Raw genomic sequence first — 23,895 nt, forward strand, 5'->3', positions numbered from 1 at the left:
AAACACTGTCTGATAAAACAGATTTACAAAGTAAATGCTAAATAATGTCCTTATCCTCCACCCCCCACCACTTCACTACCACGCTGGAGAAACCCAAGACACAGCAAAAAAAGACGGAGGTTTGTTTTTCTCAGGGTAAAAGTAATACATAACTCAATTTGCTTCGATAATGGATTAAATGTCAAATACAAAAGGTTGCAGGCAATTTATCAAAGGCAACACTGATTATTTGTAAAATGGTAAGTTGGCAGATGCGCTGTTACATAAGAAATGCATTTATGCTGAGCACATGGGCATACTTTGCTTTTACCTCTGTGAACAATTACATTTTTTAATTTTAGAATTTAAATTCTATTTGAAAAGTTGTCTTTTACATTTAACTGCTTCACATTGAAAAACAGAAATTAATGACAAGACATGAGCTAAATTTTCCTGCAGCTCTTAAAGGGAAAGTTAATTTAGCATCCTGTTTACATGCAGGGTAGTTTGGATGAAGAATCATTTCTACAAAACGCAGATAAGAAAGCAGAAAGGACCTCAATTGCATTATATCTTGCACATATTCTGAATTTGTCCCCTGTATTTAAGTCATTATAACTACAGTGTTTAGAACAGTGGGCAGCCAATATCCAGAACCTTAGACCACTCAAAAGAAAGCTACATCAGCATGAACTTAGAAACAAAGAAATACCCTGACCACCAAATATATGCTCAATGGCAAAACTATTTTATATACTAACTAAGAACTAAATAAAAGAAAGGTTATTTAAATTGATTATTGCCATGACAACTGATATGAATAACATACACAGAAGTATCTACTGGCTACTTCATTTGCCATAAGATGTGTTTATTTATAAATGTTTAAGATGCCTAACAAATTGCCAGAGGATAAGCTATACTCAACGGTACATAATATGGATTAAAACAACAAAATGTATTGTAAAATGACACATGATTTACAGAAGATTACACTGCAGCCCAATAATTTGTTGGGCGTTGCCTTGAGCCAACCCTGCTGCGGTGTGCTCACAACAAGGAGAATGATTTTGTGCAGTTAAATGACCTTTTTTGCATAACGAAAAAGAGCTTTGCATGCTTAGAGGGGATTTTTAAAGATGGAGCTTGCACATACTGTATGTGCAATTCAATTTGCATATAGATGTAATATACATTGCCTTTTAAATATGAATTGCTTATTCACAGAGTGTTATCAGAGAATTGTTTGGGAGATAAAGATGAATGGCAGTTTTTAAGGGGATATTGTTGGAACTTTGTTGGTTTTGGCCTGTATCACAGCACCGGTTGCTACCAGATTGGATTATTAAATCTGCTTGCTGAATGGTAGGAAAGGGATTTTAGGTTAAAGTAAGATTTAATATATCGCTCAGCGCTAATCATTTCTGTTGTTTGCATCCAGCCAACATGAGCAGTGATTTTTACTGTCTGTAGTGAACTCCTCTACAATGCTGCATCTCTACATGTAATACACCACTAAATATTCATTTTAGGTCTGCAGAAATTGCAGCTTTCCTTCAAGCATGACCCAGTGGACAAACTACGGACATTATAGTCATAACTGTGTTTGCCCTGAATGCTGATGAGCTTGGATCTCGATTTAAATGAGTGCAAAAAATATTTGAATATGCGGTCATGCAAAGGATTTGGAGTCACTTTGTTTCAGATCAGTGGTGTTATTTTTCTTTCTATTGCTACCTGTGATAAAATACTTCATTACTTCAGACGGCATGCCAAGAGGGTGCTGGCTGTGATTTAACTCCCACTTTGTAAACAGAGCTGACAGGTAAATACTGCAGCAGCTCCAATGTTTATGAGAGTATGATTACTATTATTCACAGCAATAGTCATGTTCAGGTTACATATCAAGTATTTATAATGCAACTTAAATCTCTGGACAAATATATTGTCTTTGGACAATATATGTATTGTTTTCAACAACGAGCAGACAGGTGTTTCAATTGTACCAGAGCACACATTCCAGTCCTATCAGTGGAAACAGGGCAGAAGTTCCACAAAGGAATATTTCAGAGGGACAACTCTTTGTCCCAGGACGGTAATAAGGTCAGAAGTCCTGCAGTCATTTAGCAGGGCACAAGCACCCGTTAGCCAAACTGTGGACAGCCTCTCCACTAATGGGCTGACCTACATTCCTGTAGCACCCAACTTTTACTGCTAAATGCTGCTAACAACTGAGACAGACAGACAAAAAAAATCATGTTTTAAATCTATTCTATCTAGTATGATTGTGCACAAAAAAGCCTCAAGCACTGTTGTCAAAGAAGAAGGGGTATGATTTGAACATTTAAAGCTCTGGATCACTAAAGTTTTACAAACATTTCAAATGTGTCCAACATTTCAAAACATTCCCAAGTACAACTACTGCAGCTCTAACAGTGCATATGTCTAAAACTTACATAAGGTATCAGACATACAGTACTACCTAACATGCAAACTGGTAACCACAAAACAGCATGTGTGAATAATTGTTCTTATAACCACTTCTTGGTGTGCACAGTGATAATGACATAATGTACAGCTAAAAACAGTACATTCATCACCACATCACCTCTGCAAAAGCTTAAAAATCATGATGCCTTTTTCTAGCCAGTTTTACACTTGGCAGCCACTTCTTGCTTTTAGACTTCATATTGTTCCCTGGACTTTTCATTCTTCCACAACATTCCTACCAATGGCAAACTCTGGCTCTTACTTTCTGTCATTCCTCACCTTTCAAAAGGCAGACGCACAAACTTACCAGTCGCAAAAGACATCTTTTTCAGAAAAAATATTCATCTAAGATCAACAGCTAAATGTAAACATCAAAATATAAGTCAATTATAATCTATATGCAATTCTACAGCAATAACCCTGGTATACCTAAATGCAATGTATACAACAGATGTTGGAGTAACATCAAAATGTCCAAACTGTTGGCAGGATCTTAACATTAAGCACCAAGGGGGATACTGTAGCTGAAATCCAGCGGCATGTTGGTAAATCATTGTTCAGAGGAAATGCTGTGTTGACTAAACTAAGTAGAAACCCACATGAGCCACAATAAGCAATGATTTTACCAGAAATCACACACATTGGGGAGGAGTGACCTCTACATCAAACAGAAAGCATTACTGTGCAGAAGAGAGATACAAGACCTTCCACTGCAGCATGCAATTGCAGCAGCAAGGTCCAGAATGCTAAAACAACAGGCGATGATACAAGGGAGCCACATAATGCAAAAAGATTAATGAAAACATACCTGTCTCTCCCCACAGAGTGTCGTGGCTATCAATTTGCACAGCATGCTCATTATTCAACACCAGCAAGCCGCTCACAACCTGCCAAAAAAGAAACTTAGATTAATGGCATACAGTGTCAGCATAAGATATCAAATAAACCTTCAAGCGGTTATATGATATGCTAATTTTGTAGCAGAATGGCAAAGAAAAGGGATAAAACTACCGGAAAAAAATACGTAAAAATTAAACACAGCAGACTAGAGAACCACTTGTCTCTAAACCACTCTGTAAAGTCATGTGATTAGTACTTCGACTTTAACGGGGTCTTCTTTTAAATGTGGGTTGACGCCTTAGCTTGGCCCAGTTCTGTTATTCTGAGTCGGGCCTTGGGATCACATTCCAACTAATGAGGAAGCCAAAATAAACCTTGAGCCTGCATCATACCTGGGCAGCCAAAGGCACTGCACTGTGATCGATCCCTAAATCCTGCTTTCAGACATACAAGGCTGAGTAACACTTGGAACCTTTATCATCACAGCGAACAAGATGTGCTCTGATTGTTTTCATGTTTAAGGGGACTGGTGGGGGTTGATTAAAATATGTGCATGTGTGTCAGTCAGACCTGTGTATGACCCATGCTGGAGGCTGCTATTAAAGCCTGCTGAAGAGCTTTGTTCTTCAGAGTGCAGTCCTGCTGCTGCCCCTCAGCACTCCATTCCAGCTCCAGCAGGTACTGGATAATCTCTGGGTGTCCTCGGAGAGCGGCATGGACCAGTGCACACTGACCACTCTTATCTACATGGTTAACCTGGTGGGAATACAACAGGGTTAGTTTTATTGCACCGAAACACAAGAATTATATTTATTTATTTAGTAGCGTAGAAAGGCTTTATTTTTTTGTTTAATTGTTTTGAATTACTATTCTTCCTGATGTTTTATTTTATTTACATGTTCAAAATAAAGATATTAATCAATGCCCAACACCTTGGATACATGTAGTGTATGTTTAAATAGCTTGGAGTTAGGTACTGCATCAATGCAGCTGAGCAAAGTGTGTGTAGACGGCCATTACACTGGCCTAAAGATATTTCTAACTCATCTTTATTTATAACACTAGAGGGTTACAAATGTGGGCTCCTCACCTTGCCCCCCCTCTTACAGAGCAGCATAACTAGTCCCAAGTGTCCTGCAGCGGCTGAGAAGCAGAGGGGGTTCATGCCATTTTCAGACACCACATCTACACTGGCCCCGAACTCAAGCAGCAGGGAAGCAATTTCCTGATGGCCGAGGTGGCTCTGGACGCAAAGCACCGGCGCATTGTTCAGGACCTCTGTACGGTAGTTCACGTTTGCCCCACCCAACATCAGCAGGCGGCTCACCTGATTGTACAAATAAAATGCAAACACAGACAGCTGGTGTTGGAACAATGTTATCAAAGTGTTACTATCGGTGAGCTTGTATTATTTGTAAAAAAAATCAATTTTATTGCATTTATAAGCCCTTTTGTGTAAAATATCTCTTTTATTGTTTACTGTTAAAGATGAATGTAATTGCCTGAATGAGGAAATAAAAGATTAACAACATGCAGCCATGCTGTGATTTCAAAGTAAAAAAATCTGTTTTCAACCATGTCAAGTGAAGTTTATGCATACAATCCTAAAATCACAAATCCAAAATGAATTTGCCTCAAGGAGATTTACAATCTGTACAGCATACAACACCCTCTATCCTTAGCCAATAAAAAAAAACTATCAAAATCCAAAAAATGAAAACCCCTGAAAAAGCAACAGAGGAAGGATCCCTCGTCCAGGACAGACAAAGATGCAACTGATTTGTGTACAAAATCTATCCAAATCGCAAAATTAAATATGCAAAATCAGGATGACAAAATTATAGATGCATTCTAAACATACGTATATGAAGAAAAATATCAACTGAATTTTTCATGCACTCATTTTTTTGTGAAAGATTTACCTAAAGTGCCTTGACAAGAAGCAAAACATTGTCTCTACACTATTTACAACATTACAAAAATGGATTACAGCTGTCTTAAGAAAAAAAAATGTTATAAAGGAGGTGCAACAAGACAGGGGATTAAGCAACTTTCTAAGGTCATTTTTTCTAATGTATGACTTTTAAGGATTTGTTAACACCACGGGCAATAACTAATTCAAACAGCAGCAGAATCTAGATCTCAGACCAAGATACATTTTACATTACAGATTTTCCCCTTGTAGCTCATTTTAATTCAAAAGCTCTTATTGCTTCAGCTTCAGATATTTTTCACCAGGCAAAGGTCAGACACAAAATTAAGTGGTCACATTCTACTGAATGCACCTACTAAATGTGTTATTCTCTTCCGTGATGAGGGAATCAATATTAAATGCTTAGTCAAACAGAACGGAGATGAATGAGTATCTGACAAAAGGAAATAGGAAATTAAATTGTGTGCTTTGTGTTGTATCCAATCTGGAATAAATGAACAGCAGTTCTCTGTTTTTCCCAGAGGACAGAACAAGGTCATTCTGTAAATGTCACTTTGAGTGATGTTAAACTTTCACACAATATCTTGCAAATAGACAATGAGGATGACAACAACTGATGGAATACCATTAAACCGCAGAGAAAATATGTAGGATAATTTCACTTCAAACCAGAATACATCATTGTGTCATAATCTAGGAAAGGCCAATGATTTTCTCCCCTTCAAAACCAAACTGGAAGGGGCTCCAGAAGCAACAAATCATTAATAGACTATCCAAGTCCAAACTGTAACTGCATACTGAATAAAGTATACAGTAAAAACATATTTATTAGGGGTTGCACAGTTTATGAAAAAACGTCCAAACTGTTTGGTTTGCTAGTCTCGGTTCGGAGCGTGTGTGCATTTCACAGTTGTGTAAGACACCCGACAGTGTTTCCATTTTGCGCGAAAGAAGAGGTGTGGACAAGTTTCTAACAAAACGTACAGCAAAAGACGGTTCAAAACATTTCAGACCGTCCTGCCAACCTGTATACATTTTAATATCAATGTATTGTAACGTTTTTTCAATCTAAAGCCGCTGAAGCGGCTGCTGTTTCAATCCTGTCGGCTCTGCACATGGTTGATGCAGGAAAAAAAACAGATTAGACGGACAGGATGACCTAAATTGAGGACAGCCACGCTCATTATTGTAAGTGCAATGATAAGTTAAAGTCCAATAAGTCCTTTATCAAACTGTATGAATGTGTGTCCCAGTCCACTGTAGGAAATTAACTAACAATGTAAAGATCAACAAGCCACCGGCAGACATGTTCAAATTCAATTCATTCAATAAATAATTTTTTTGTCTTAAATCCACCAGCCATTTTAATATTATACCAGCATTTGCAGCATCCAGAGCCTTTATGGTAAGGTTAGTAGGAAAACACAGCCAAGAGTAATTTTATTTTCCCCAACAAGTTTCCTTTTTATTTTTTAACAACTATACAAACAAAAATCACAACTTTCTATGTATAACGTATTCTGAATTATTTAAAAGACGGAGCTTTAAGAGTTTGTCTTTTCTTTTCACTGAAGTTGGCAGTTTGATAAATGCAAGTTATTTAATTTGATTCTGTAATATTTCAATCTTTGTGTGCTAAAAAGCCACAAAAGTTCCTGTAGATGGCAATACACGTTCTCCTTTTTTGACAAAGAATGACCGGCTTGTTGTCATCATAAATGTCTTCCCTCTTGCTGTATCAAAATCTCACCTGGCTTTCCTTAGAAATGGTCCCAATACCGGGGTTTTGTTAACCATGCCACCCCTATTATTGATGGTAAAAACCAAAGTTTATCCTTGTATAACTTTCTGTGCCCCATTCATCTGCATGCACAGACAAGAGACGGCCATGGATCAATTATCCTCGATTAATTACCATTTTGTCATCTAATGGGCTAATTCTAACAAGTCTAACTGACATACAAGAGGTGGAGAAAGATCTTTACCTTAACGTTGGGTGTGTAGAGATTCCTCAGGGAGGCCAAGGCGGCAGAAAGGCCATCGGCACTACAGCTAATCCACAAAGCTTGCAGCACACTGGATGACACACCTGTTCTCTTACTGAGGCCCTACACACACACACACACACACACACACACACACACACACACACACACACACACACACACACACACACACACACACACACACACACACACACACACACACACACACACACACACACACACACACACACACACACACACACACACACACACACACACACACACACACACACAAAGTCAATGAACCTAAGTTGAACAAGCTATCTTCACATCCTATGGATTCTCATCTGATGAACTATGTATTTTATAGTCACAGAGAATGAACAACATTCATTTTCTAGAAAAGATGGATTTCAATCAATGATGAATGTAGAAAGCTTGTCTAGCTTCCATAGTTGTACCTTGAAGATGTGTGCTTTGAGGATGTGGTGCCCCAGCTCCATGGTCTGCTGACGATTCAGTTTCCCCTCTTGGCGTGAAAGCATGAAAGCCATAAGCGCATGGCCAGTCCTGGGTGAGGAAACAACAGAAAGGATACTCAGCTGTAAAAGAGAATTAGTAACAAATATAATTACAGCAAAACATCAGGAGACATTTTGTTGTTGAAAACGTAATGTTATATAATAAAGCTATTGCAATATAGCCTCATCACGTCTTCTGCTTCAGGACAAAATTTTGGATGGTATTTCTTTCGCTATATGTAAATCTGATGAATTGTGTGTTCTTTTTCCTCACTGAAAATGAAACTACTCATTTTGGTCATGAAGAGCACCTTGGCATTGTCATGGAGAACTAATTTGTTATGTCCTTTTGTGAATTTGATGTAAATGCAGATGGGAAAAAGTGTAAAGCCCATGGGTTCTCCTTTCCTTTTTCACTCAGACACTCTGCCATTAATTAATGCAAAACTTCATGAAAAGGACATGCATGATGCAAATCACTTTGATCTGGTTAGAATTCTCCCTATTTGTGCCCTGCAACAAACAGAGAGGCTGTGCAGTAAGCTTTTGTGTGAGTTCCCTGTGCCAGATTCTGAGTTGGAAGGCTGTGAATGACCAGAATATGAAGCTCAGCTCTGGTCCATTTAGAGACACCACTTTGTGGGCAGAGGTGATACTAAGAAGTAACAGGGAGGGAAAAAAGCATGCCAATGTGACATCATCCAGTTTATTAGGCGTGAATAACTGTCTCTAATGTCGGTAAGGGGGCTACAGAATTACAATAAGGTAGCACTACAAAAGCAGATAAGCCTGTTTTACAGGGCAAGAAGGGCATGGCAGGAAACAAAGAAAACTTTCTACACAAGTCTTTTTTCGGAAACTCAAGTGGAATACAAAGTAGTAACACACAACTATGTATATACATTATGTAAAATGTTAAGGTACACAGCTTTAGCAAATTAAAAAAGATATTCATAGTTTTCAACTTGTTTAATAATTTTTGTCCATTTCCCTATATTGTTTTTTAGTAGGGACACTGGTATGAATACACACGGATAACATGAGTTTTATGAAATAATCCCACTTAATTTGGACGCTCAGCTATTTTAATATAGGTTGGCAATATTACTTATTAGCTTTAGCTTTAGATTAGACTTTTCAATGGAAACTCAGCTGTTCTGTCTGCTGGAGGGATTCTCTGTATGTCAGTAGTGTCCTGGTGAATTGCTACTTACAAATTAAAAAAGTTGCAATACAGTACATTAGCGACTGTATACAAACAGATATGTTGACAATTACAATTAATAATTCATCCCAAACTAAATTTCCTCTCCAACTCAGAGATTTATTAAGCTGCCCTAATTGATCAAAACATTCTACTTACTCTTTCACGAAGTCCTACTTTGGCCATGATTCATATATTCATAACTAATTCATAAGTAAAAACTTCATGGACAAACCACATTACTATTTCTGAAACTTGAGTGTTGTCTAGTGTGCATTTATTTGAAGCAGTGCTCCAAGGCAGACTTAAAATTACTGTAAGGATATTTTGATAAAAAGCCTTCTAATTTTAATAAATTTGAGTACTACCATGTAATTATTAGGGCTTAATTTGTACCTTCCTACAGATTCTTTAGGGTCTACTTGTAATGCTACAGACTTCTCATGTAATAGTAGCCCAAAAGGAAAGATGCTGAGTTACTGCATTTGCCTAAAAAAAATAAGAGGACTGACCTGGGATCACAAAGGAAGTCTGTACTCTCTCCATCGGATCTCCATACAAGCCACTCTCTGAATGAAGGGTGGCAAAACATGCGCGTCTTGTCCCGCCGTTTGATGAGGAAGCACGAGAGCAACTCCATGCATTGTTGGAAGTCCTCCCATGGCAGCTCCCCTTTGATGAAGCCAGCGTTAATGGCCTGGAACAGCTGTTCGTCAGTCATGGGGTGCAGTGAGGCAAGCGCCACATTGAGGATGGGCAGTGAGCGCTCAAAGGCTGAATTGGTCATGAACTTCATGTTGCACTGTAACTGGTAGAGCTCAGCCAATGAGACGGGCACAACTTTGTAGCTGGCACTCTTGATCACCAGGTGACCTCTCTCAAACAGATCCAGGGTGAGCTTAAGATACAGGTAGGAACCCTGGCTGCGGGAGATCAGGTGGCTACTGAGCCTGCCAACTGTCATAGGGTCGGCCTTGCCATTCAGGCTAATATTGTTCATGATATCCTTGCTGCCATTGATACGGTACTGTACATACGCATTGAGGTCGTTGCTTATCTCTATGTTGTCGGAAAAGTCATCTAGGGAGATTTTGGAGAAGGGCAGAAGGCTGGTGATCTCCTATGGAAGAAACAAGGTAAAGACAGTCAGCAACATATGAGTTACAGTACCAGTCACAGGTTTCCTTAACTTGAATGAGAAAGTGTGTCCAAACTTTGACTGGTACTGCATATTTCAATTCTTAATGCAAATGATCCTATATTGTTGAGAAAATTAATCAATTCAAACTCAATACCCAAATACCAATAAGTAGTGTTCTCTTTCTCACCTCTGCAATATAAATTGTATTCATTATTACCACACAAGACAAACAGAAGAATTATGGCTTGTGAGTGTTTAATTTCAGAAGACCGTTTTTAGCAGTAGGGGACAAAACAAGCTGAGCTATCAGGCCAAAGCAGACACTTGTTACTATTGGAAATGTGGCTATGAGGAAAAACAGGACTGGGAAAGTGAGTATTAAGAGGTAGGGGATGGATGGGATGATGGGGCCAACAGGAACACTTCCAACAGAGGTCTGACCCATAGCTCACATTTCAATCTATGTCCTAGGGGTTGGAGAAAGCAATGCACCATAATCCTCCAATCCTCTGCCTGTCTGAGGCTAAAGAAACATTGCACTAGTGAGATAACACTTCTCTCTTCCTCATCATGACAAGGTACAGCAAACACACACACACAAACACATGTTTCCACACATGCACTGAAATGCACTGATTATAATCCCCAAGGTGAGTGAAGTGCTAGCAACAGCTCATGGATAAGCAAGATATTAGTCTAGCAAGCAAAGGCCAATATCCTGAACCCTTCCTCCTTGACGTCCTCCTATTTGTTTGCTCCAAGTGCAAAACACAACTCTGACACTTTTATGCACAAATATGATGATGTGCTTGCAATCTGAGTAGTATTTCTTCATGGATTCCACTGAAGATGGAGTAGTATGTGGCTTTACCGATGCCATGTAAAATGATTTGAATAAAGTTACTCGGACATAGTGACATGTGAAACTGGAAACTGACTCGCAAGTTAAGATGTTACAACAAAAAAATAAAAAACTACTTCATTGTGTCAATCAGAGCCCAACTACATTCACTCTCACAGAAACGTTTTAAGTAAATTGCATTGTTTGCATTTAACTGGGGCATCAGAAAAATAATTCTAGACCATAAATCCTGACGGATTAATAGAGCTGAATACACAATAGCAGGGTTACAATAGATTGATTAAGCACATACAGAGAACTATGACATAAACCAAATATTAATTCTGACTCAAAGGATAAAAACACATGGGCTGAAATTTGTAGTGCATTGCATACTGATGGACACTATCTCAGCCTGGCTTCTGCCTGAGCATTAATAACTTGAGTTCTGGAAGTCAGCTATTACATTATTATCCCAGGCCTTAGTGCTTCATTCCAGCAAAGAAAATCAGCCGTCGTGGGTCTCATCAGGCATGTCAAAGCCTCAGCTCAGTTCAACACAGGCCCAGCACATCTCTGTAACTGATCGACCTAGTGTCACTTTTTCTTCAAGCTAGTCAGCTCGAAGTGACTGCTCCTTCCTTTTCGTGCCGTCCTGATTCCCGGGTCACTGATACTTCAGTTCCTTCTTGAATGTTCCTGGATACGCTTGACAAAAATGACTCCGTAGACAGTAGAGTATGATAAGGAGGAGCAGCTCGGCAAACCGTTTAACTTTCACACGTTTGATGGCAGTCAGCGAGAGTATCAGGAGGGGACGGCAGATCGGACTTTTGTTTACATCTTATAATAGCGTTGAGAGAATTCTTAAATTACCTAACCGTCTGTAATAAATACAGACACATAAAGACAAATGTCATATTGCAAGAAAATATATTTGGCATAAGACAACCTTCACACAATGTTTTCTTTTCCTTTCTTACCAGTAAACTGACACGGACAGTGACCACCAGTTTAAGCCAGGAGGGGAACTTGGCAATGATCTTTGTGATAAAGGAGGCAATGGTGTCTCCGTAGTCAGGCTTATGGAACTCCGCTTCGTTCAGCCCATCTATCAAGATGATGTGGTCCTCCTCTGGAATCCTCCTCTCTAGAAACACATCCACAACCAAAGGGAAGATGAGGGGCAGTGAGGTAAAGCTCATTAAAGTATCAGTTCAACTAAACTGCACCACAAGGTTCCTTGTTTTAATGGAGTAACTAAACCCTCTCTCTCTCTCAAATTTGCGGTGAGGGCGAGTGGTAGGGGCTTATACTTGGCTTCATCATCTACACAGCCACTGCTCCTACTTTACTCTCTAATTGAATGTTAAGTCACATTTGCTCTGTAAAGACAACAGTTACTTTCAGTGCCAGCTGTTTGAGTTACTCTTAGGGAGAAATTGACTTTCCCTGATTCTTTGGTATACTTTTAAGCTTGTAATAGTTGTATTGTGCATTCCTATACTGTTTGGAAGGTGCAGTGTCTCTTAATGACATAGCAAATAACACCAACAATTTCATAAAAATTACATTACAGTTACCTGGCAAACACTTTTATCCAGAGCAACTAACACTGGATCGCATGCACAAACATTTGGAACAATTAGGGGTTCAGGGCTCAAGGACACATGTAACCATGTGTAAACAAATTAATAACTGGGAGGAAGTCATTAAAAAGGGATAAAAGAGGACAGTGCAGACAGTATGTGAGGCAAGCAGGGTTCAAAATGAACCTGCTTATGATTTTATTATGGCTTTGTAGTTGGTTTATCAAAACTCATCATTTGGAGCATAGTTATACCTTGGAACAATAAATCTAGCAGAGCTTTCAGATGGCCTTCAAGGCATTTTACACTACAACGTAACGTTGGTTGTTAGTTAGAAACCTTAAAGACAAGCACAGTTTGTCTCAGGTATCTTAAAAAATGTGGTCACATACAAAAAAATTATTAGGATGCCTCTCAGCACTTCTGCCAAGGGTAAGTGCTGTACCATCTAAATAATGTTTTCTATAATATACATTTCTTGGAGTATTATGGAGTAACATCCATCTGTTAAAGAATAAAACAGTAAATGAGCAAACTGAGTCACAGTATGAGTCCCATATGATACAATGGTGTTTTACCTTTACGAAGGTTGGCTAGGGGCTCAAGGATCCCCCTCCGGAAAGCGGCCATAGGGTCCTGGACACAAGAGCGCAGACTCAGCATGCTCTGGAGGTGGGGCTCTTTCAGCAACAGCTCCCGGTATGCACTGAGTTGATGTGCTCTGCACAGCAGGGCAGCAATACTATGAACAAACTCTGGTACCAGGCAAGTGTACGTGTTATCCGCCTGGCAGTAGTGATATGCCACCACCTGGAACACAAAGAAAAGTGGGGGAAAAAATGATAAAGCCTGGGTAATATTACACTTAATGAGTATTAAAAACATGTTACAACAATAAATGACAGACTGTAAATTAGTTTTGGCTTTAGCAATGAAAATATGCAAAGCTGAGAACACTTAATAACGTCACTGCATTTGCAAAAGCCAACTGCCTTGTTTACTAAAAACAAAAATGTTGTGATGCCGTCTTATATTTAGCCACCATATAGCCACATATTCCTTCAACCAAGCTGAGAACATGACTTTATAATGGATGATGAAGTAACTGGAGAAAGGCTGACCACCTCAGATGAACTGTATTATAAAAAGGAGCCAGTGGATCCCAGGTAGAGCTCTAAAAGAAGGATCTTCTGAGCCGGAACTGGTTGCTGCAGTGTTTAAAAGGAGGTCTGATTTCGAAGGAAAAAGGAGGGACAGGGATAAGGAAGAAGGAAAGAGAGATGCCCTGGGGACGTATGACTCTGTTCTAATTACAGTGCAACCTGGAGGAGCTGACACACTTCTGAGATCAGCAGGAGGAGCAGGTGACTGTTTCCTCTGTTCCCTAATGCTCCATCAACAGCAGTGACCAACTTCTGGAAAAATCACAAACTAAAGTGACAACAGTGTAACAACAGTGACATCTGAAAGGAAATATAAACCACATGAACTAACAAATCCACTATGAGCCATCTGACTGAAAGATGGTGACAATGATTTAGAGGTCTGAAACAAGACTAGGTAGGAGCAATGATACCATAAACTTTCTACACCAATCCAGAAGTTCATGAAGGCGGTGCTCAAAGAAGGGAATGTGATTCAATCAAGTAATCACGATTTAACTGGGCTGGAGCTTTGTCTATGGCACATTGCATCCCTCCATCTACTACAATATAAAATAGTTGTCTCCAGATGTGTGCTCTTTACAGAATTGGCAAAATAATGTGTTCCACTACAAAGCTAATGCGGTAGTCTGAGGTAGGTAACTTAGCAAGTATTTAGCAGGATCTAAACGCACAAGCAAAGGAAGAAAATGATCACAATTTTTAAGAGGTAAAGAATACATCATCCTAGGACTGCCTGCTATTAAATTCAATGGGAATAAATTGTCTCTACATAACATCATAAAAAGAAAAAAAATGTGAGAGAACAGGAACTAAATTAAACCCAGAGAATAACATTTCAACTGATTCAGATATTCATTCAAAAACATCATTAAACATTATATACTATAACGGGTGATTTGGTACATTGACATTTCTTCAATTTTTGAATTCTGTAAGCCACGATGGCTCATCGGTCCCCTGGAATAATTGTGTTGCAAACAGGGCTGTGAAATTGTGGTTTACTTTTCCAGAGAAAACAGACTGTGGAACAATTTTCTCTTGGGGCATACAATCAATTAATATACAGTAGCATACATTAAATTAAAGTTGCATGCTGTTTGTATAAATACAATAACTTTAGATAGGTGTTTGACAAAGAGGCTGCAGTGATAGTTTGTGTACAATTTGCAACACATGATGATGCAACATTCTGCAGTGCACCTGCAGTACTTCATGTACCGGCACAACATTGAATTCACTGTTAAGAAACAATGCCTAAAAATGTGCCTCTGTCATAAGGTTAAGACATAAAACTTGCGATAAACCGTAAAATGTAATGGCCTCAGTGCCACTGTTATGATACCACTTTCAAATCAATGATTAAAAAGAACTGACAGAATTTGACAGAAGCTGCTCAGTGTCGCATCAGTATTCACACATCACAGGAACAGAGCCCCTGGGAGAGTGCCTGTTGGAAACACTTTACACAATAACTGGCTGAAGGGATATTGCTTGGGTTTCTCAGACATTTAGATGAGCCTCAGTGGTATTAAATTAGCTGTCTGGTGCATGAACTTCAGCATTCCCAGAGGCATTGGCAAACTGTACAGTAGTTATCTCATGCCCCATTTTACTACTAAGGAGGCATCATGAGGATCACCAGGATGCAATCAGTAAAAATGAGGCCAAAGCCTCAACAAGTCCAATCAGAAAGCTGAATCACCCATCAAAAGAGCTAACAACCCATCGTAACAAAGGAATTCAAATTAAGTGTAAATCAAAATATTCTGTGAAATTTAGTTTCCCCCCCCATCTTCCTTTTTAAAACTCTCTGCATGCTAAACAATGCCAAAGTTATTGAATGATTCTGAGAGTTTCAGTCAACTGTGAACTGAATGTGCAGGTATTGCATTGTAAGCAGCAGTGGTGCTGTTTTATAAACTGCACATGGGGAAAGGGTGTAGACAGTAGTCCACAAAGGTGCAGGAGGGAAAACCAGTGGAGAAGTTACTGTCCCTGGAATTATTTGAGGATGCTCAATACAAGAAAAATGTAAGATTTGATGATTAGAAACTGATTGACAAAAGCATACCACTACAGTTTATTAGCCCCCTCATGAAATTTTACAAAACTATAGATTTTTCCATGGAAATGACCATTAACAACAAGTGTTTAGACTGTATTTGATTTCAACATAGCAAAGACAAAATGTCCACTAAGTTTGATTTGAATATTTTATTGATGCACAGAGTTGAAACAAGAAAGGGCAAAAATGGCATGTCCAAAATTATTAGCCCCCGGGTCATTAATAGTCAATAGTGTACCCTCTCTGAGCCACAACAACGATGACAACAACCTCTTAGAGTAGTTCTTTACTAGGTTGGCACAAGTGTCCTGATGGATTTTGGCCCATTTTTACATTGAAAATTGTTCGCACTGGTCCAAATTGTGTGGTTTCTGAGCATGGACCTTCACTTTGAGCATCCGCCACAGATTCTCAAGAGGATTGAGGTCTGGGCTCTGTGCGGACCACTCCAGGACCTTGGTTCTGGTATCGTTCAGGAACTGTTGGACAAATTTCATTGTTTCCATTGTTTTGTTGGAAGACCCAGCGAGAGACTACGAGCAGATTTCTGCATATTATCCCTCAAAATTTCAACATAATTTTCTTTTTTCATGATGCCATGCACCTGAACAAGGCTCCCTGTGCCTGAGGCTGCAAAACAGCCCCACAGCAGGATGCTCCCACCACCATGTTTAACTATGGGAACTGTGTACTTAGCGTTGAAGGCGTCTCCCTTTCTTCGCCAAAAATAAGCTACATCCATGTGCCCAAACAGTTCCAGTTTAGTCTCATCAGACCAAAGCACAGACTTCCAAAACTCATCTTTACCTTTCAAATGTTAACGGGCAAACCTCAGTCTGGCTGTGATGTACCGCTCTTTGAGTTAAGGGGTTTTTCTGGGACGATGACCGTGAAGCCCACCACGATGAAGAACCCTCACAACTGTGTTCCTTGAAACATCAACTCCAGAAGAGGCCAGGTCAGCAACAATCATCTTGGCAGATGTCTGCACTTACGACCACACCCAAGTCTGTTATGTACAGAACTTATCTCCCTGTACTTGGCAATGATACACCGTACAGCGGTTCTAGGCACTGTGAAAGCTTGGAAATGTCAGTATAGCCTTCTCCCTTATCACGAGCCTCCACTATCTTCTTTCGGATCTCAAGACTGATTTTCTTTGTCTTTGGCAAGGTGAGTAAATGTATTTTTTTCAGTAGCATCTCCATAATGTGTTCAAGTGCCCTGTTCCTTGGAGTCCTTTTATGCTGATTGAACACTCCGGTGTTGTTAGGAAGCCAACTGACTGCACAGGTGATGTTTGAAAGCTGACTGGTTAAACAGGTGTGTTTTGAAAGCAAAAAAAAAAAAAAAAAAAAGATGGCGTTGAAAAAAAATCACATGGGGGCTAATATTTTTGGCCACCCCATTTATCACTATATTTGATATAAAGCAAGCCTAAAAATGTATTTCATATTCCAAAATGTGCCAAAAGCTACTAAATAGCATTGATGAATGTTTGATTATATCAATTTTTATCAATGCTAGACACTGAGAAGAATTTTAGGAAAATGTTCCATATTTCCTAGGGGGCTAATAATTTTGGCCTCAACTGTATGACAGTTTTAACAGCAGCATCCCAAGATGTGGAGCTAACAATTATTAAGAACAGATTTTAAAAGAAAAAAAGAAAAAACAAGCTGTAATGAACATTTCAGGTACCGTAAGGACTTGTCTGCCCATTGAACATTTTTTAATCATAATCGGAAAAACCATTGCAGAGATAAGGTCCAACTGTGTCTTTGCTGCCATATCTGTCACAGACAAGTTGTTTCCAATAGTAAGTTGTTCAATAATGATGCCAGTGTTGCTGACTAAAATCCAGAAATGCTTAAACTGTTCACTTGCTATCTTAACACACTGAAAAATATGTTTTATATTACCTGCAAGTAATACTGAATCTCTGATTGAAGTGATTTGTATCTAACTCAGGTCAGTGGTTAGAATTATGTTACTGTTCCAAGATGGCTAAAGAAATCCCAACTAGGCAGACTTTCACATAGAGCGGGAGGGTAGGGAGTAATAATAATGATGCATTGTCCATGTCCATTTGCAGATCAGTCTCTTAATAACTCTTGACGCAGTGTGAACCTAGAGGGTTAGCCTTAGGGCTAAAAGAGCACTCCACTGATTTAAAATGTCAATCCTAACAATAAAAGATATTTTAAAAAAATCTATTTTGATGAAGCACAAATTAACTTTGTTATTTAATAATAATAATAATAATAATAATAATAATAATAATACAATGAATTTATATAGCGCTTTTCACCAACTCATAATTTAGGACAACACTTCTGACTATACTGTTGTGTGTTTCCATGGCCACACAGAGAGACCCTGTGGTAATTCTCCTCGTAGAAATTGCAAAATCCTTCCTTCTCAGAGCTAAAACGGCACACTAAAGACCTGAGCCAAAGTTTTCTATCTTCCCACTACCTCACAGTCACACTGCAGTAGTGAGATGCGGCGGACATTAATACTAAACCTGCTTTTTACGGCCAAGTCTTTAACTAAGCTCACTGCTTCTCAAATTAAACAAGCCTGGGATATTAAAGGTCTCTGAGAGACCAACGGTGGCACCATCTTTCATAATCTCAGTGGACTGCTGAGAACCACCCATATAAAGGCTGAATATCAAACAAATGAACATCAACAACCATAAATCAAATACAAACACGTATAAACATTAATCTACTGAGCTGACACCATATCAAGTTTCTGCAGTGCATCTCATACATACTAAAAGAAAATCTGCACACCATGAACATCTTTGTAAAAAGCAATTGTATCATAGGCAAGAAAAGACAGAGGGAACTGCAAGAAGGGAAGATATATACAGTACGGCCCAAAACCGTAGATGCAATTTATCAACAATGATTGATTAGTGTCTAGACCGTTTTTTCTATTTTTTTTCTGTAGCTGACTGACAAATAATAGTCTGTTTTTGGGATGGATCATCATGGTTAGAGTTAGTGAAACTTAAGTGAATGTTTTTTTATTTACACTGTGATTTCTCCGGAAAGCCTAAGTGCAGTATTGGCTAAAGATGTACCTTTGCAGCCAAGCGTTTGACAGCCTCCTCCCTACGTCGCTGCATCTCTGGGGTCCCCGGGCAGCTGCTGGTCCTCAGTGTGTTGGTTGCACTGGCAGGTGGAGTGGGCTGTGGTGGCTGGCTGAGAGGAAGTTCTGTGCTTGGTCCCCCACCACCTGGAAGACACATACACACACTTTGTCACATACATTTAAATTAAATAAATATAGACTTATGTGTTTACAGATTATTATGGCATTTAAATAAAAGTATTATTTAGTAGTTCATGCATTAGCATAATTGGGTTTAATGTTGTCGAGCCATATATTTAAAATCCGTTTAACGATAGTTGTGTGTAGAGTTTATATTGTCAATGGATATATCCTCAGTTCACATCCATACCCTCCAAGCTTATGTTAAAATGAAAACAAAATAAAATAAAACTTGCAGGTAATTTAGAGAGCTCACATCAAAAGGCAAATACTGAAATTGCTTACTTTTTGGGGAGGCACTAGGACTGTTGGAGGCGATCTGGCGCATTCGGCCTCCGTGGCAGCTCAGTGCCACTAGCCGGGAGATAATGGCTGTCTTCCCATAACCAACGCTGCCCACCACTACAGCGCCGTGGTTCTCTGTGGACTCGATGACCTTCAGGACATCTTCCAGCTCCTGAAAGAGCCAATCTCGGCCCACGAACACAGAATCTGTAGTAATGCTGGGCACCTCAAACAGCAAGGGCTTGAGCATGATGTCCACTGGTTTGTAGGGAGCAAATCGAGCTGAGAAAAAGCGTTAGGAAAGAAACACGCATTAGAATTACAAATGTGTGATTATTTTTCTCTCACAAAACTACTCAGTGTCAGATATACTGCTTTTTAGACAAAGGCATGAACCAGGTTTCAATTTGATTTTGGAATAAATCGCACGTTCTGTCAGTAATACTACAGTGTCTTCGTGTTCACACATCTAACATTCAACTGTAAGCTCTTCTGCAGCCTCAGATAAAACAGAATTTTGAGTATTTCAACCTAATGCTGCATTTTAGTTCAGTTAATTTATCCAAGAATAAATGTGTCTTCTGTCCTTAATAGACAAACTTGCATACAACTGTATATCAGTTTTTAAGGAATCATCTCAGTAGTTTTGTTCTTCCACATTGTACCACGTACATCAAAACCCTACGTTTTGAAAATGTTTCTTTTGTTCATTGTCTGCTTTAGCTTGGACAAATGCTAATTTAAGTGGAATCTTAATGTAAGAGGACTTGATAGAGGACATTCTATCTGGGCCACTTCAGCACTAATTAGATCTCAGAACACTTGTTCACTCAGGAACTCTATTAAAGCTCTGATCCTCTACTAATACTAGTATCACGGCTACCAATATGACTTCTGATGCTGCTTTTACAACTATTGCTTAAACCATTTGATAGTTAAACTTGCTGCTATTATTGCTACTACTAACATAATATGTCTGCTAACATTAATAGTTACATTACACTTTTGAGTCTTTCAAATAAGAGGATTTGTTGGCTTCTGTGTTCTAAAAAAAAAAAAATCTTAGATGCTCAAATTTCCTTTAACTTTTTACTGAAAAACGCATTAGAGATAAATCAAAATGGCTTCTTGGAGAGAAGAAAAACAATGTAATAATTCTACTTTGTAAAGATGGTTGGCAAGACTCCTAAGTACACATCATTTTTAGTTAATGGGACAAAGAATGCATACAGGTTGAATATTATTTAAAATAATTTTTGTATGTTCTTCATTCTAATGAGTTCTAAAACATTTGACGGACTAGGTGATATACTTGATGATATACATATACATGTGAGGTTTAAAAAACATATTTAAACATTATGTTGGTTAACTGCTGGCAAACCTTTGACCTGGCATGTGGGCTATTGTGGTGGTTCTTGCCCAAACAAACCATATCTAATTGTTTTATTCACTTCAGTCTAGAACAGTTTAAGACATGAAGTGGCATCCAAATGTCTGCAGTCCATGGCAATAACAAAAAATTGAATACTGGTATACTCTACATACAGTATAGAACAAATTTAGTCCGAAAAGAGATGGACTGTTTCTCAGTACGGATGTTTCTTCAGGGATATACAAATTAATCCACTGACATGATGCTTCTGTATCAACGTCATGTTTAAAGAGGTGTAGAAAAGGAAGAGGATGTTTTCAAAATGGAGTTAAATAGTTTGAGTATCTAATGATGTTATCTTAAATTATTCATTTTCTCATAAAATATTCAATCTGTGGGATTTCTCTCTGAGACAGAGTTTTTAAAACATACAGCCAAGATAAAAGCTGGTGAACCAAGGCCATGATTTTATCTGTAGAGCTAAAGCAGGAAACACAGAACTTTACTTTTTGATAGTATAGCATTAATATAAATCAGTGCAATAGTGTTTACAATGCATACTTTCAGTATTCTGAGAGTTTTGTGGCGCTGCAATTAAACACATTGGATTTGAAATTAAACGACAACTATGAGGTTTAAGTGGTGACTTTAATTTTTATTTTGGTTGTGAGGGTGTTTACATCTACTTCAGAGGAACTGTGCATGAATTGGAGCACTTTTTTATACATACAGTACCTTTTAACAGCATAAAAACCTAATATTCCTAGACTCTTTCCAACACTACCTTATATGGATATGAACACAGCACACACCATTAAACCTGAAACAGAGCACCTTATCCTCACAGACACTGGGACAGTTTCATTTGAAATCTAGTGCACTGGAGTAGAGCCAAAACAATGAAAACACTAACTTTGACAGTACAACTGACAAAAGTGAAACATAAATGTATAAATTGTCACTATCACAAAATAAGTAAATTGGCTAGTACATTCATTAGCTTGCCTCATGTGTATCTACAGCAACAACAAATAGTGCAGTCACCTTTACAGTCCTGAGGTGGCCTTCCTCCTGTATTGTGCCATGGCAGGCGAATAGATGTCCGCAGGGGGGTGTTCCGCTGTTCATCAAGAAAGCTCAGGTCTTCCAGCTTTGTGGAACTGGTCGCTGTAGACAGAGACAGAAATAAAGAGAAAGTGAAGCTGACACCCTGGTGCATCTTGAGTGCATCTTGACACACTGACTATAAAGACTAAAACAGAAACATGCGGAAAAGAAAAATGTTGTGGCACATTTGGCATTTCTCTAATAAGATACAGGAAGAAGAGGCTAGCCAGTGCGCACTGACATTTGCAGTTTGCTTGAGGCCGTGTGTGCCGGTACCAATATACTGTACTGTAGCAGAAAGAATAACAGTATCCCTAAGTCAAGACAGCAATGCTCCCTTTGTCTTTGGTTTGAGCTGACAGCTACACACAATATTATAGCAGTGAGTGGTTGGTCCTCAAAAACACCCTTGCAGGTGCATACAAAGGAAGCAGATTACCTTCACCGTTTTAAAAATAGTGAGAGAATAATAGATTGTATAGAATGAAGTGATTCATTAGAGAACACTTTCAAAATTATTGTTAATGGTATACTTATTTTGGAGAAAATGAATTATAATACCAGTTAATCATTTAACACCTTAGAATGTAATAGATCCAGAATAAAACTTGGACGTTTAAAGTCACGCTCTACCCACATGTGTTGTTTTTAGCAGAAGTCTCAAAGCAGTAAATGTTTTCAACTGCCAAGAGAAGAAGGTCCTTCGCTGAAACTAAACTCTACAGATGAACTACTTGTTGAAAAAAAAGCCAGTGATAACAAAGCAATTGAACTTTCTGTTACAAGACAGGGTCTGTAAACATAAAGATGTGCACAGTGCATCAAGGTCTCTCTTCCAATTGCTGTTCACTGTTCAACAATGCTATCACCATGGTGATCCATGCTTTCTTGGCCCTCTTGAAGACCAGAATCAAAGCCTCCGCCGGGAGATACTGTCACAAACACTCAACTCTTCTTTTCACTCCCTCTCTCCCCTCACTTAGTCGCTAACTTACTCTCTGGAATGTCCCATTAATTAAAACCTGTATGCTGACGGCAGAGTAACCGAGGAAGCTTCCTCAATACATTTATACATCTTTGCCTGGAATAAAAGATGGCCTTCTTGGTTACCTTTTTGCAGGGGATGGTTGTTGATGATATTAGCTATGTGTCTTTAGAAAGTAGGCGTGGTTGGCTGATTGACACGGTCACACTGACATGTCACATGAGGGGGCGTGGTGTTGTTGATCGGATTTAACCCAGCCATTGCAGGTGTGCGAAGAACGAGTCCTTTGGCTCCTCCCACCTTGCCGACTACCTCTTGACCTCATTATGGAGTGAAACGGGCACAAGCCCTTAGCTATCCCTCAAGGTTCATGACTCTCTACGTCGTGTGAGATGAGATTCATTCAGTACGCTGATTCAGAAAGGAGCAGCACGCAGCAGGCTGACTGATGCAAACTACATGCTTCCACATGGATATTAAAGACAAAAGACTGAAAAATTAAGAGGAAGTCGTTCATAATTCATCCTAAACAATAACCTTTTTTCCTTTTCACGGCCAATAATTCCCACAGGAAGCCTTCATAGCCCTCAAATCCTGCTCTTTTTCTACCCTCAGTCTCCAGATTACTTCCTATTCTTGCACATCTTTACTCATTGATAAAATGTACATATGATACCTTGACGCCTGTGCTTGCAGTGACTTTGAAGCAGTACAAATATGTCAGACTGTATTCTGATGAAGACTCTTTTTTCCTGAGGCAGGTCTGCCCTTTGAAACCTTCAGTTTTGTGTTTCCCATGACAGAACAGAGAAGAGAGTTGAGCTCCTATGCGCCAACCACTGCACTCTTTTTTATGCCATGACTTGACTCCACTTTCCTCTTTACCAATGGATACGATCAGTATTCCCATCATCATGCCCACCTTTTTGCATTTTCAAGTTGCAGGAGTACATTGTGTGAATAAAAGTGAAAGTTTTTAAAATAAGGTTGGAAGTTATGCAAATTCTCTCTAAAATGCAAGGCGAAATACAGTGGGTACGGAAAGTATTCAGACCCCTTTAAATGTTTCACTCTTTGTTTCATTGCAGCCTTTTTCCAAAAATC

At 38.9% G+C, this 23,895-nt stretch overlaps 1 protein-coding gene across 7 annotated transcripts in view; it reads right to left on the bottom strand.

Annotated features, from left to right (window-relative positions):
* The window catches only part of tanc1b (tetratricopeptide repeat, ankyrin repeat and coiled-coil containing 1b), a 91,923-nt gene that overhangs the window by 7,728 nt on the left and 60,300 nt on the right, over nt 1-23,895 (bottom strand). For all 7 annotated transcript variants that reach the window (XM_034886482.1, XM_034886481.1, XM_034886480.1 and 4 more), the window contains 11 exons: nt 21,744-21,866; nt 19,325-19,606; nt 18,849-19,003; nt 13,102-13,333; nt 11,918-12,084; nt 9,465-10,072; nt 7,689-7,797; nt 7,228-7,350; nt 4,400-4,636; nt 3,880-4,065; nt 3,278-3,356 (listed from right to left, as the gene is read on the bottom strand). In XM_034886482.1, the coding sequence (XP_034742373.1) occupies nt 3,278-3,356; nt 3,880-4,065; nt 4,400-4,636; nt 7,228-7,350; nt 7,689-7,797; nt 9,465-10,072; nt 11,918-12,084; nt 13,102-13,333; nt 18,849-19,003; nt 19,325-19,606; nt 21,744-21,866 (2,301 nt within the window). The remainder of the gene's footprint in view (nt 1-3,277; nt 3,357-3,879; nt 4,066-4,399; nt 4,637-7,227; nt 7,351-7,688; nt 7,798-9,464; nt 10,073-11,917; nt 12,085-13,101; nt 13,334-18,848; nt 19,004-19,324; nt 19,607-21,743; nt 21,867-23,895) is intronic.

The sequence above is a fragment of the Etheostoma cragini genome, chromosome 11 (assembly GCF_013103735.1).
Source record: "Etheostoma cragini isolate CJK2018 chromosome 11, CSU_Ecrag_1.0, whole genome shotgun sequence".
NCBI classification, from domain to species: Eukaryota; Metazoa; Chordata; class Actinopteri; order Perciformes; family Percidae; genus Etheostoma; species Etheostoma cragini.